Source organism: Manacus vitellinus, unplaced genomic scaffold, assembly GCF_001715985.3.
Source record: "Manacus vitellinus isolate BGI_N305 unplaced genomic scaffold, ASM171598v3 scaffold_8_pilon, whole genome shotgun sequence".
Taxonomy (NCBI): domain Eukaryota; kingdom Metazoa; phylum Chordata; class Aves; order Passeriformes; family Pipridae; genus Manacus; species Manacus vitellinus.
Window position 1 is genome coordinate 2247021 of NW_021940864.1, and position 14594 is coordinate 2261614.

Consider the following 14594-nt stretch of genomic DNA (forward strand, 5'->3'; position numbering starts at 1 on the left):
AAGAACTTCTTAAATTGAGGGTGGCAGAGCACTGGGACAGGCTGCCCAGGGAGGTCGTGGAGTCTCCCTCTCTGGAGACATTCAGAACCCACCTGGATGCATTCTCATGTCACCTGCTCCAGGTGACCCTGCCTTGGCAGGGGGTTGGGCTGGATGATCTCCAGCGGCCCCTTTGATTTGGAGTATCTGCACCCTGTGTTTTCCGGAGGGGGGAGGGTGTCTTTCTCTGATGCCTCCAGCGTGCAGGTCTTTGTTTCAGAGCCGCCTTTGATGGCTCCAGCATTCAGCCATCCTCCTTTAGAGATTGCTGAGGCTCTGCTAATTATCTCCTATTTGCTTCTTCTTTATCCTCAGATTTGCCAAACATTTAAATGTGTATATGCCATCAGCACTCCTTGAGCAGAAAGTGAAAATATCATAATAGGTGTGTTTGGTCCTGCCAGATACTCAGCCAATGCAGGATTTTCTTTCTGAAAATGACTGGAAACAGATGTGTAAGGAAAATAATAAGGCAAAAATGTGATGAGATTTCACCAGCTGAGCATCTGGTGATTTGCAGGTTAAGGGCTTACTGGTCTAGGATAGAGATGTAACAGCAAATTATTATTTTTGTTCAGTTTCCATGGTATCATTTTTTCCACTTGATTTCAGCACAGTGTCTTCATAGCCCTTCCTCAGTAGTGGGTTGTGCTAGAGGTGCTAAATCATCATTTTCTTACCTCCTTTGGTCTTTGTTCCCCTTTAAGTAGGAGTAGATAGTAGGTGCCTGTAATGGAAGCTAATCTTTTTCCTTAGTCTTGAGGCTTTGATGGTGTGTGTGCTATTCTTCTGCTTATCACAGTAGTGGAGTTGGCAAGCCCTAAATATGATATGGTGGCCAGATTAGTAAATATGTTTGTATCTCCACAGGAGGTCTTACCATTGGAGGACACGTTGCTGACCCATATTGCCAACAACAGAACTGCACATTTTTAGGAAGTCTGAAAGGGGAAATAAGCAAAACACATATTGTCATTATTCATCTGCTTGACCAGAAGAGCTTAAATAGCAATATTGGAATAAGAAATGAGGAAGCTCTAGTTTTCAACAATTAGAGCCATGATATATTACTCCTTCCACTCCATTTTGCATTCCCTACAGAAGTTCTTACCAAAGTAAATGGAGTTTGGAATTGTCGTTCAGCACATCAGGGCTAACAGCAGCATGCCTTGCATGGTATGTCCTTATATGTCAGTGCAGTAAATTTTATAGTGGACAATTATTTAAAGCCTTTACAATTGATTCTAACCTGTATTTTTAGGTTTGCGTTTTCTAGGGTGTGTCTTTCATGAAATGTCACACTGAAATACTTTGAACACACTTTGCAAGACACCACACTCCCATTTCTACTGCATTCAAAGATGCTTTTGTGATACAATTTTATCCTTCTGTGTGGTGCAGTGGAGGCTGGCAGAGAGGTTTCACAGCTGAAAGCTGGAAGAGGGAGCTCAGAGAATTACAGTGCCTAGTTGTAGCAGAATGAATTGCTTTCCCACTGACAACAACAGTGTTTCTGACTGGGCAGCGAGCATTCAGAGTGAAGGAGCACAGAATTTATTTGCCTGGATCCATCCAGAGTGGCAAGATCCAAGTGTACATTATATAGGGCGTTTATCATAGGAGGTAGTGCCAGTTTTTTTAAAACACAAGTGAATGGAGTGAATCAAAAACTGTGTGCTTTTGCTGCTTTAAGACTGAGAGCTGACTGTGGGATTTTTAGGCACATCAGAACAGCTCTACCTCAGTGCATTTAAGCATCAGGCCAGCCTCTGGTATTTTAAAGTGGTACTGCCTCTTGCCCAGTTTCTCATGGATCCTGGAGTCCCTATAATGCTAGGAACATGCAGTGTTGTAATTTATCACTGCTCCATGGTGGTATTTGGTGAATAGCTTCAGACAAAGCTCCCCAGACATACAGGTGACAGAAGTTATGTGGCTTGTTTGTTGGTGGGGTTTTTTTTAACTTTCTCACAGGAAATTCTCAGATTCATCCTTTTGATTTGATGTTGCAGCTGCAGTGGTACTTCCCCAAACTTCAGCTGTGAAAAAATGTCTTTCTTGCTCTGTTTCCTCGCAAAGCATGTTCTTAATTCTCCTCTCTCCCTGGAGATCAAGGTTGTCCAGGCACTGCCCCCCAGAGCCGCATGGCACATGTGGCAGCAGCCGGTGTCGCACGGAATGACTCACTGATCGCAAGGGACTGACCCCGCTGGCAGAAGTTCAGAGCGAGAGAGGTCATGGGAGTGGAATGCCAGGCAGTGTCGGGTGGTGGCCACAGGATCCCCAGAACACCACCTTCTGCAAACCCACCCACGTTAATATAAGTACAGGTTATGGCAGCAGAACTTAATGCAAGCTAAAACATGATGTGTCAAGCAAAGAAATCCCTTTCACAAGGGTCATGGCATTTTTGTTTTTCCTGTTGGTTTTCATGAGGGAGAACGGAGAGCAAAGGGTGGGCAGCGTAACAGAGGCTGTGCTTCCCTTCTGTCTGTGCTCAGCAGCTACTATAATGGGTGTTGAATTTTAGATGCTGTCTCAAGACAGTTAATTTATTTAAGAATTACAGGGATTGTTTCAAAATGTCCTATTTTCAAGCTCGTTTATCCTCCCTTCCCTGCTCAAACAGTGCCTCCCCCTCTGTCCAATTAGTCAGAACTTGTACTCACAGACGCTGTGAATAGGTGCAGGTAAAGAAATAAACAAAGAATACATTTCAAATTATCCAGAATGTTTTCTGTGCTTTGGGAAAATAAAATCCATTGTCATCACTTACATGCTTACAAGTATTCACAACAAAAGGGTTTCTAAGAGACGGACAAAGATTCAAAAATGATTGGAAGGGAGCCATCTTCAGTCATCCGACTATCACAAGCAGCACATAAACCACACATAAACCACATCCTCGGAAGCTGCAAACACCCTAAACTGGTGTTTTGTTTCTGTTATCGTAGCAACGGCAAGTACGAACAGCAGGATGTGTGCTCACAATACCGGCTCGTTATTACTTGTGGTGACTCTGTAACAAACTGCTTGTTATATGTAACCTTTCACCTCTTCAAAGCCTGATTGTGCTGATAAAATTAAAAAAAAAAAAAAAGTCAAGTACTAAAGAAAAAAAGTATATGCATGTACAGATATGCACTTCACAGAAGAGTTTACTTTAGTAATTATTATGTTCATTATCATAATTTTAGTATTTCCATAGCAGTTAAAAATAGAAATGAGAACAAGTCTTTCTCTCTCTCTCTCTCTCACGTCCCTTCCCAGCCCATAGGATAAATAGCTTGAGTCATCTATAGGGTGTGTGCAAGGCCGAGGGAGCGGTGCCTTTGTACAGAAAGAAATTGCTGAGAATGAGAAGATGGAAAAACTGAGCCGGCAGCTGCCTGTGATAAGTCAGAGCTGAATTTTGCAGCTCACATTCCACTTGGGCACAACACATACCGGCCCTGGGTGCAACAGCAGGAGCGTCTGTACCTGCACAGCAAATCCTCACTGACACTCGCTGCCTAAAACAGCAGAACCCAGTAACAGCTGAAAAAGTTTGATTCTTACTTTTTTTTTTCGAATGCGGAATTACCCCTGTTCCAGGGAAATGAAACCTCTCCCCTAGCTCTGCCATCTTTTGTTGAAGGTCTGCACGTCTTCTACAGCCTCATTCCTTGATTTTCTTCACACTTGCAGGAACCTTGGCTAAGAAACCTTGGCCCAGCTCAAACTGCCTTCTCTCAAATTCCACAGTCTTGCACGTTTGCTGGAGAAAGAAAAATAAAAGCCATATACAATAAATTCTGAGAGACAAATTGCCTGATTTCACAGAGAAAGATAGAAGACTGAATTGAGGAGCACTGTGAAGATTGTACAGTGAGAAATGGATGCTCTTTCACATACACCAGTTGTGGACACAGACCTGCAGGCCTTCAAAAGAAGTCCCAAGTCACCCATGAGAGTAACATCCACAAAAAACAGGAGCTGTTACCTGAAGTAAAGATGACATGGGTTTGTCTTGGTTTTCTCATCTCCAGAGACAGATATGTGAGCAGAGAAAGGAGAGAGGTCTGAAAGATTTACTAGTAGTTCAGGAAACATTTTTATCAGAACTATTCCCATTCATGTTTTTTGTTGTTTTTTTGGGTTTTTTTAAAAATTTTTAAAAATATTGTGGTGCCTCTGGAAATAATTTGAGCTTTCGGAAAGAGCTAAAGGCAGGTCTTTGATGTGTATAAAGACTGTCAAGGAAAAAGAAGAGGGATGGAGGAGACGTGGGCAGGGTTCCTCACTGACAGAGCACAGGGAGAAGGCACAACACCACGCAGAAGGAGACAGCAATAAATAGTTATTTGTACAGCACAAGCCCGATGGGAAAGGGAACTGGAAGCAGTGGAAAGGGAAATGCCTCAGGAGGACTGAAAGGCAGAAGGGGGGTATTCCAATCAAACTGACTGCTGGAAAAAGTGCCTTGTTGGAGAGAGGTTTGTCTTAGTGGATTAGTATGAATTGGGAAGGAGAAACAGCACGAGGAGCAACACAGTGTTGGTTTTGAATCCTAACAATGGGAGGAGAAAGAATCTTAGGGAGGATTATGAGGCGGAAATCAACTATCTTAACATTTTTAAAACTATGAATAATTTTTTTTTAATTATACTGCATTTAGGGGGCAGGGAGGTTGTGCAGTTCTCAGTGTTTTTTTCTTTTTTCTTTTTTTTGTAGTTATGATACTGACCGCTAAAAGCAGAGTTATTTCAACTGAGTGAGGTATCACATACCTTTAAGAAGGTAGCACTTGAATGCACTTACAGAAATGTGCATAGTAATTAGTCACAGAGTGACACAGTTGGTCAGAAGTATTTTCCTTTTTTTTTGGTAAAATACAGGAATAGGCTTCCAGGCTTCTACATTTTAGATATAAATGAAATGTAGATAACTATAAAAAACCTGAGCACAGCAAACAAAACAACAAAAAACCAAACCACAAACCAAACAGCAAACAACCTCCCGAAAAAGAACCATGAACAAAAAAACCCCTCTCCAGGACTTCATCATTATCTATAAATATTCTATGTAATAATTTAAAAGAGTTAAAGTTTTGCGGTGTTAAAAAACCCTTAAATTTCAAGATTACATCTGTTTTTTCTCAATGGTCATAGATAATACAACAAGCTTCTTAACCAAGATGAAATTCAGCAAGAAACAAAAGGATACATAATATTACTAAAAATTGAAGCTTAATTGTTATTGCCAGCTTCCCATCCACGAGCATTCATTCACTAGAAATCCAGCATTCCTTAGAAGGAAAGCAGGGATGAGCCACTTGCACAAGCCAGGAAAGAAAGGAAGATTCACAGAACAATGCACAATTGTCACCTCTAGTTGCATCCCATATTTCTGTGTATGGGTCAGTGCTAAAAGGAAATTTGGCATTGAGCTCTACCTGGGGCACTTGGGCTTCTCCTCTTTTTATGAGACATTATGTGTGATAAACAAAACAGCAACACTGTGAGGATCAGGGTACTTGTGAAGTTGGGACACCAACAAGTAGGGATTAACAACCACATCGGAAATAATGAACCTTGACAGATCTAGGGTTAAATACTTTAAAATTAGATCCTGCTGAAAGCCGAATCTTGTTGCTTAGCAACGGCTGCATGGGATGCTGCTGTCACTCAGTGGATGCTTCTCTGGGGAGTTAACATCATGCTCACAGAAACTGGGTTATGATTGGGTCAAGGTGACATCATGCAGCATGACAGCATCATTTTTTAAGGTAGCATCCACCACAATCACACCCAGAATTGTGTAGCCACTCGGAGATTTAAGGGAACATCTTTTGTTCTGGAAGGGCTCAGCTCTGCCTACACCTTACCTGGCCCACGAAAGGGCTCGCAGAGTCTGTGTGAAAGGGCAGGTCGTGTCAGCCACCACAGCACAGCCAAACTCAACAGGTGGATTTGTCATCTTTTCAAATTCCTCAGCACCAAAAGCAAAGCAAGATACAGGCTGCAATTTGGGGAGCTCTGACTGTATTCAGAGCATGGAAACCTCCACCAGCAGTTCAGAAAACACGCACAAAGCTTATGAGAGAGAATAAAATGTACTCTTACCGAAAATAACTGGAAATTTAGTTTGCTGTGCTAATTTTAGCATTTAAAACCACTGGGAACCTACTGGATCTTAGTAAGAAACCAAGATACCAAGTTAATTAAATTAAAAAAAAAAAAGCCTTTGAGGCAAAAAATCTTTTTTTCAACGTGATGCTGTGTTAAGGTTGGTACAGGCACCCACAGAATTTTTCTGAGTGCCTGCCTGCCAACTTCAAAGCATGTAAGTGTGAGTGTTTCTGGTCTGATAGAGACCAACCTGCATTTCTAGGCATGAAAATACCCAAATGCTTAACTGCTACCAGCGTCTTTGGATACAGAAACTGGGTCTTCAGTCCAATCTAGTATGCTGACCATTAAGAGCATTGAAAGTCAAGATACCACGGAAATGGAGATTATGGCAACCAGCATAAAAGCAACACAAGGTAGACATACCTAGTTTTAAGATACAGATGTCCTTCTCTGATCATTGAAAGAGCACAGACCTTCCTTTTTTGGGACAGGCTGTGTCAAAAAGGAGCTCCTGGTGAGCAGGAAGGTTACCAAGAGGGATCACAAAGAGTCAGGATCATGACAGATCTCATTAAATCAACTTCCAGGTCATGAACTGAGAACTTTTTCTGCTGACTGGGGCCTCACCACTTGGCAGTGATGGAGGAGAACAAAGATAGGGACACATTAGTTGATAACAGGATTAGTCAACTGCATGTGACAGGGTAAAGGCCATGCCAAGCCTAGGACATACAGACAAGAGTGCTGCAAAGGCAGGGAATTATTAAGGTCAGATTTCAAAGAAAAGCACTCTAGAAGAGTGGGTTTCACTCTTCTCATGTACATGCTGGCAGGCTGAATTAAAACTGGAATTGATGTACAGAAAAGTGGTTAAGAGGAACAAAGATCATGTCTTCCAAAAGGAAAGCACATAATCTTGGTTTGTTTAATAAGTCAAGAGTCTAAGGAGGGAAATGATTGCTTTTGTACTGATGCAATAGGAAAATAAACACGCTGGTGTTTAACGAGGAGCTGTTTAAACTAACACTGGCGGACAGCAGTTAATAATTTTACATTAGCTCTAAGTAGTTTATAATGGTAAGAGCAGGCAGCTTTCAGGACAGCCTTCTGGAAGAAAGAGAGAAAAAGAAATCCGACTGATCTGAAGACTGAAAATTCAAGCAGAGGTGATATTGCTTTGCCATCTCAGAGGGGAGAATGAACCTTGTGGGTAAAAACAGGGAAGAGTTTTTATGTCTAAATATGCTGGGGGAGTTCACAATAACATTGCTGGACTATGATGTGATTACCTCTAAGCACACCAGATGTTCACAGCTACATGTATTTACTCAAGACTACTCAAACTAAGAACACTTACAGGTACCTGTAAGCTCAAAATCTGTGAAAGAGTAACCATATTCTGTGTCAAATTTAGACAGCCATTTTTTCAAAATAAATCTAATCTAAGAAGTATTTCCTCAGCAACTGTCCTTAAAATACAGCTGGTGTAAGTGCATAATTGCTTCAGTTAATGCTTTATTTTGAGAGTTGTGGCTTCATACAGAGGGTAATTTTCAGCAAAGCCATAACAGAGGAAAACACTCTTGGGAAATTTAACAATGAGCTCAAGGTTCTCAGCATAATACAGAGAATAACAATTAGAAAGTTATCATTAACATATGATACATAGTTGTGATTTTGTCCAAACTAATTAGAGCAGTTGTTCTCTTATCAGTATATTAAGATGAACACTAAATCAAATATCTTAATAGCACTTATGTATTCTGTAATGTGATTTAAATTTTATTTGATATGGCAATGAAAGCAAGTCTTTGTTAACATCTACTGTATCATTTCAAGTATTGAGAAAGTTGTATTGTCATCAGATTCTACAGAGCAAGCTTAACTCAGTGATACTAGTAGGTTAAACAAATAAAAATAGAAAAGGTGGACCAATGTCTGCGTTTAACAGAGATAAGCATCATGTCACATCTTGTTTCCCTTCTCTGGTCTTTCTGCCTCTCAGGCACTGGAAGGCACTGGAATGGCACATGCCACGTGTGTGCATTTGAGGGGAAAGCTGGCCCAGGAGCAGCAAGCTGAGGCATGTATAAAGTGGGATGGGGAGCATTTCATTCCTGCTAGTGAGGAGGGTGCGTTCCCACCTCTGTGCTTTCCATAAGGCCTTCTGGATAAAGACTTGACAGATATCAAAAATTGTATCTAGGGAAAGTAAACACCGAAAAAAACCCAAACAAGACCTATGGAGCTTTATCCAGGGACACATTTTTTAAATTACCTGTCCTGTATTAGGTTGTTGATCTTTTGAGTTTCGTCCAAGCGACTTGGCCACAGCAGTATGGACACGGAACAGTAAATAATCATGGGTTCATCAGCAAAAGATTCAAGTTATTTCGATTTAAACAAATGCTTTGCACAGAAGGGCAAAATATTATGCAGTAGTGTTTCAGCAATTTCCAACATGTCAAAACATTCTTTAAGTTCCAGGTTAAAGGGTAAAATCTTGGCCTTAAAAGATGCTCTTCAATTATTATGGGCCAGCTATGGATGAACCTGACTGTCAGCAAATCCTGCTATGGACCGGTAGGTGTTTTACAGATGACTTCCACATGCATGCAACATCTTAACCAACCTTCAATGAAACACACATTTGGCTTTTTACACTGGTCCACTTCTCGTGGAAGAAGTTTAAATGGGAAGGTGGAATACTCAGCACCGTCTGAGAGCAGAACCAGGGTCTGGAGATAAAGAGAGAACACAGCGCTTTCTGTTTGCAATGCTGTTTATTTTAGAAAAGCCCCTTTGATCATCTGAATGAAAAATGTGGGCAGAAAAGTCACAAATGTTATAAAACAAAGTTTATTCTGCAATATTTTGTCATAATGAATTGCATCTCTTTGGTAAAAATAAAATTTATAAACATTTTAATTAACAGAGATTAGCATACAAAAAACTAAACTTCTGTAAATCGTCTTTAAAACGGGTAAAGGACTAAACCGGAGGAAAAAGGGTTAGAATTGGTCACCTACTGGCAAAATTATTCTAAACAAACCCAAGGACATTGTTTATGCTACATTAGAAACAAGCTAACGGGAATGGTTTAAAAACAACTCTGGTTCATTTGATCAGAAAGCATTCTTACAATTCACTTTTAAATAAATAATAGTTACAATGAATTGGCAATTATAAAATGTTTTATATCACTATATGGCAGTAACATAATACTTTTAATTATGCACTTTTTAATTTGAAGAAATGTACACATAAAACAGACTTGATAATGGCACTGGCAGTTAGGTGTGAAGAATGTGCTTTAAGATAAAATAGCAGGTGCAACATTTAAATATTCTACCTTTTCTTTTCAATAAATATTCTGACCACACCATTATTCACGTGCATGAGTGTACTTTGCTTTAATTAAAGCTTGTACTTTTCAGGTTGATGAAAAGTTGCAAACCACACAACTTCCATTTTACAGTTGGATTTTAAAACATTTGATGTGACTTCTGCCAATCAGTAATTTAGGACTGGGATCTGGAAGGCCAGTATAGGTTTGTACAGTATTCACATCAGATTTACCCTGAACAGAGCAACCTCCCAGGTACAAAAGTCTCATACACTTCTTCACTGCATTTAAAGAACTGAATGTGGTTCATTAATACTTTTCTTGCCAAAATGTATCCAAGTCAACCATTGGCATCAACGTTTTACATATGTCACTAAAAAAACCCAAAGCCCAACAATCAAAATAACTTTTAATTATACTCCATTTATACTATATACACCAGGGTCTCTGGCTGAGGTGGTAAACAAACCCAAGCCCAATAGATATGTAAGAGAAAGGAAGGACAGCTCTTCTGCCACTCCCAAGAGGGGTGCTCTGCATCTGAGCTTTCGGCCTTTGCCTCCCAAATGTGCAGGCAGAGGTGTGGGACAACACAGTGGAACAGGTCAGGGGCACAGATTGTCTGCCTTCCCCTTTGAAAGGAGAAAGGGAAAACAGCAAAGCATGAAGAGCTTTGCTCTGTGTCCCAGGGAAAGACTACGATTGCTTCCCCACTTCCAGAATTCCAGTTCTCCCAGGCTAAGAGCTGTAAGGATGGATGCAGCTAGCTTTCACTGCTGACTTTGATTAGTAATTGGTTTTTACTGGTCATTGCATATGGTAATTAAATGCACTGTTAGCATCCCAACTCCATCTCCTCAGATATGCTGAAGTCATTATCACCAGCTTCAGGGTTAACAGCAGCACAGCCACACTCCAAGTCAGTATTAACCTTCTCCAATTTTATCTGAGGCATAAAATAAATGCAGAACCAAATCAAAACACAGAGCCAACTACGACCGCAGAATTTCCAGAATACTTGGGACTTTGATCCAGCTTTCACTGGAAGATACAGAAAGGCTGCAACCACCTTCAGCAGGAGCCAGGCAGCACCCCTTTCCAACAGCATGAAACTGAAATCATGGCACTGAGCAAAATCCCAGGCTGCTACACAGTATTTATGTGTATCTGAATCTTGGTTTTCACATTGACACAAACTCTGCCCTTTGCAGTTTTCCATCAAAGTTCAAAAGCAACCCATCAGCAAAAAGCAGTTCCACCGAGCATTCACATCTTCACATCCTGAAATCCAAAGAATCACTGTGTTGATAATTCATTTTCCTTTAAATAGAGAGTTTTACCCCTACTACCCATCAGTAACACATCCAAAATCAGATCTAATTGGCTAATGCAGCACTTGTGATAGCCAGAAGACATACACATCTGCAGACGTTGCTCTGCTACAGGTATAGGCTAACAGGTGTTCACACAAAGCAGGAATGAAGCAGAGTATTTTCCTTCCCTTTCCAGAAATAAAACAAATAATTCTTAAAACTGAAGTAACTGGAAAAAGAAAAAAAAAAACCACACTTTTTTTTTTCTCCTAGGGTTTGTGCTTTAAATTCCAAAACACAAAGAACCTCAAATATTTCAGGCTTGATCCAACAGCCATTGAGTCAGCAGGAGCACCACCGTTGTCTTCAAGAGGCACTGGAATGGGCCCTCAGAGCAACAGACCTTCAGCAGCATGGCTGTGTTTGTATTTAAAACAGTTTATGACAGTATTCATGAATAGACTGACAAATACGAAATAAAAGGAAAAAGGGGGGTAACACCCCCCACACTAGTCTAATAAAGGCATCCAAAGAGCCAGGAAAACACCCCCTTAGGGAAAGGTTAACTTTTGGCTGAATCCAGCACTGTTCTCCACAGTGGACATTGGTTTCCTAGGTGGCTCTGCTCCTAATTTTCAACCAGCTTGCCCAACACCTGCTGGAAGCAATAGCTTCACGTTGGTGAGAAGGTTTATGGCACATCATGCTACCTTTTAGCAACAGGAAAGATGACCTTGAATAGCTGTATACAATTCTGCAACATACTTAAGGCATCCTTGTATGTACAGTAATGTTAAAACCCACTCCAACTGAACTGCTTGTCCATTTTTTAACAGAAAATTAAAAAAAAAAGAAAAAAAAAAGGCCATTATCTACAGGAAGATGTAAGCAATCGCCACTGATTTTAAAAGGAAAAAACAATAGGGATTAAAGTTCAACATACCACAAAACATATTTGGCTGAAGGATGTCTAGGAACTATAAAAAGATTCTCTTATTGCAAAATGAATTGTGAAGGAACTTCTTCCCAAAACAGAGGTCCTCCTGAGCCTCAATGCACATCCAAAGGCAAAAGCCTTGCCCACTGGATGCCCCGTATGTGGCAGAAGGCTGATGGGGTTCAAACAGCACAAGGCACGGTGATCTGGGAAACAGAAGGTATGGATGGACAGTCCATGTGACAAAACCAGCAAACACTGGGGGAAGGGGCAAAAACCCCCAACAACACTAAATTAGGATGAGCTGTCATCTCCCCAGAGGGCAGGGAGGCCCTGCAGAGAGACCTCAACAAATCAGAGATGGGCAATCGCCAACTGCATGAAGTTTAAAAGGGCAAGTGCCAGATTCTGCACCTGGGATGGGCAACCCTGGGTGTGTGTATGGACTGGGGAACAAGAGCTGGAGAGCAGTGCCGTGGAAAGGGACCTAGGGGTCCTGTGCAGGGCCAGGAGTTGGACTCAGTGATCCTGATGCATCCCTTCTAACTCAGCATATTCTATGATTCTATGGATTCAGGGTTCAGAGATCCAAAAGGAAGCGATTCTATTTTGTCTCAGATTAGGCAGCAGGACATTCCCTTTTCAGCAGCTGTTTGCCAACTAAAGCCTCCACCTCATCTGCATTGTCACCACCACCAGCTGCTGGGCTCTTTTTTCCCTCCCAAACCGGTACAGGGGAGCAGAAGGGTAGATGTAGCAGGACTGTGTAGGTACTACATATTCAACAGTGGTGGTAACACAAAGACAACATCTGACTTGGAAGGCAGCAGCTGTCACTGTTGGCCACATCCAAGGCATGTGTGGGCATGCACGTATCTGCACGAAAAGGACAATCCCCCACCCCAAAAAAACTCACAACATGTCTTAAGATAAAACCACAAACCATGTTCCTTCAGGAATCTGAGCTGCACACAGGAGATTTGGGGGAAGGAGGGACAAAAAAAAAACAACTGTGGGTGGTACCCACTTCAGCTACCCCTTATCCCACTCTTCCAGGGGGTGTTTAGTATCTTGCTGAAAGCAGCTCCTGCGGGTTTTCAGCCACTCTGTCAGATAGGCCAAAAAATGCAGCAACTCAGAGTTGCATCACCAGTGTTTTCACTAGGACCTGTCTGAAAAGTGAAGAGAGGACAGGTGGAAGGAGGCAACCAAGGCCAGGACCTTTTCTTTCCCCCTTTCTTTTTTCACCTCCTTTTTAATCCTTTACATGGAAGTCAGAGCCCTTAGACAGAACAAAATTCACCTCTGCAGATGGGGCCAGCAGAGATGTAAATATGATCCACAGTGTGCATCTGAACAAACATATCTCTGAAAAAAAAAATAAAGTCAACTATTAAAAAGAAAAAAAATAAACAGTGATCATTAAGTATGCTTTCAGGTTTTCACAAGTCATGCATCTCTAATCTGAGAAGATTAAATATTCTATTTTTCTTTTTAGGTGGTGATTTAAAAATAAATGGCTAAATTATAGTTTGCGCCGAAAAATAAAAAAAGCAGTGAGTCCTCTTATGGCTTTGATCTCCCTTGTGAAGGGTAAAAGTAGAAGAGTATTGCCACAATTAAAAAAAATATATGTATATATTCAACACTGACAAACATATTATTTTTTCCTTTGTTTGTGACAGTGGGTCTTTGCAGTACTTATTAAGGAACTCAAGCACGTTTGGATGCCGGCAAGGTGGAGCAGAGACCCCGCTGCTTCTTTCAACTCCTCATCGATTTCTTGACATAATTCCTCGAATGCTTTCTTGCTAGACTGATTTTCCTTAGAGGTATCTACACAAGGTTGTGATGCATAGCCACTGTCTCCAAGAGGATCATCTTCATAGTCAACGTCTGTATCCACTTCGCTGTGAAATCCTTCACTGCCATCGCTCCCGTCATGGCTGGTCTTGGAAATAAATTCATACACCTCGTCAAGGGAGGACAAGGAAGACACGCTGGACCTGGATGCGCAGCGCTGGGAACCCATGCTGCTGGCACTGTAATTGTGATCCTCGTTCGGATCAATATTGGTGGCCGCAGAATCATTTTCCGGCAAATTTATGGAACTCGGAGGGTTGAATGCACTGCCATAGCTCCTCTTCTTGGGTGTCTTCAGAGGCTGAGGTTTCTCACCTATTAAAAACAAGATGTGTCAGTAAGCAAATGCTCTAATGGTGTCACCTGCACAATGAGCTGGCTGACTGCAAGGTGAGCTGAACGTCAGCAGTTAAGAGTCCCGGTCTCTTGTGCGCATTTACTGTCATCCACAGAGGACAGCAGTCCTCAGCTAATTGCAACTAAGAGCTGCAGAGAAGCAGACAAGAAACTCTTCTTACCATTTAGCACAGAGAGGGCAGGGGAAAAACTTTGCATAAAACCCCCAAAATTAACTGGGAAAAGAAAAAGAAGGTTCTAATAAAACTGTTGCAGTGCTAGCTGAAAGAACAATCAAACCAGAATTACTTCTTGCTCCTATTATTTGGAAACTAGACCCTACTTGTTTCCTGGAATTTTATAAAGCTTTTAGCTACTGAGTAGAGAAGAAAAACAGAGTAAAATGGCTTATGCTTACAGTCCAAGATCCCTTGCTGAATGGAAGTATTTAACAGCATCATTGCAGTAGCAGCATCAATATCAGATTCTGTAAAGCAGAAGCAGCAAAATGTTAGATCTCAGGTAAGCCTGACAAGCTGAGGTCCCTAAAACATACAAAGAACATATATATCCGCCTATACTGGCCTACAACAAAAAGTGGGGGCAGGGGGAACGTACAAACTCAGACCAAGCATGACTTGTACATC

The 14594-nt window shown here is 41.3% G+C and overlaps 2 protein-coding genes across 4 annotated transcripts in view; both read right to left on the bottom strand.

Annotated features, from left to right (window-relative positions):
- The window catches only part of PPP1R21 (protein phosphatase 1 regulatory subunit 21), a 42943-nt gene extending 36946 nt beyond the window's left edge, over positions 1-5997 (bottom strand). Inside the window, exon 1 of the mRNA XM_029965078.1 lies at positions 5906-5997. Coding sequence (XP_029820938.1) covers positions 5906-5997 — 92 coding nt within the window. The remainder of the gene's footprint in view (positions 1-5905) is intronic.
- A 5051-nt stretch (positions 5998-11048) lies between these two features.
- The window catches only part of FOXN2 (forkhead box N2), a 28848-nt gene continuing 25302 nt past the window's right edge, over positions 11049-14594 (bottom strand). For 2 of the 3 annotated variants that reach the window (XM_008934789.2, XM_008934788.2), the window contains exons 5-6: positions 14366-14434; positions 11049-13926 (exon numbers count right to left, since the gene is read on the bottom strand). In XM_008934789.2, the coding sequence (XP_008933037.1) occupies positions 13409-13926; positions 14366-14434 (587 nt within the window). In that variant the 3' untranslated portion in view covers positions 11049-13408. The remainder of the gene's footprint in view (positions 13927-14365; positions 14435-14594) is intronic. The other variant, XM_018085253.1, reaches the window with a different exon arrangement.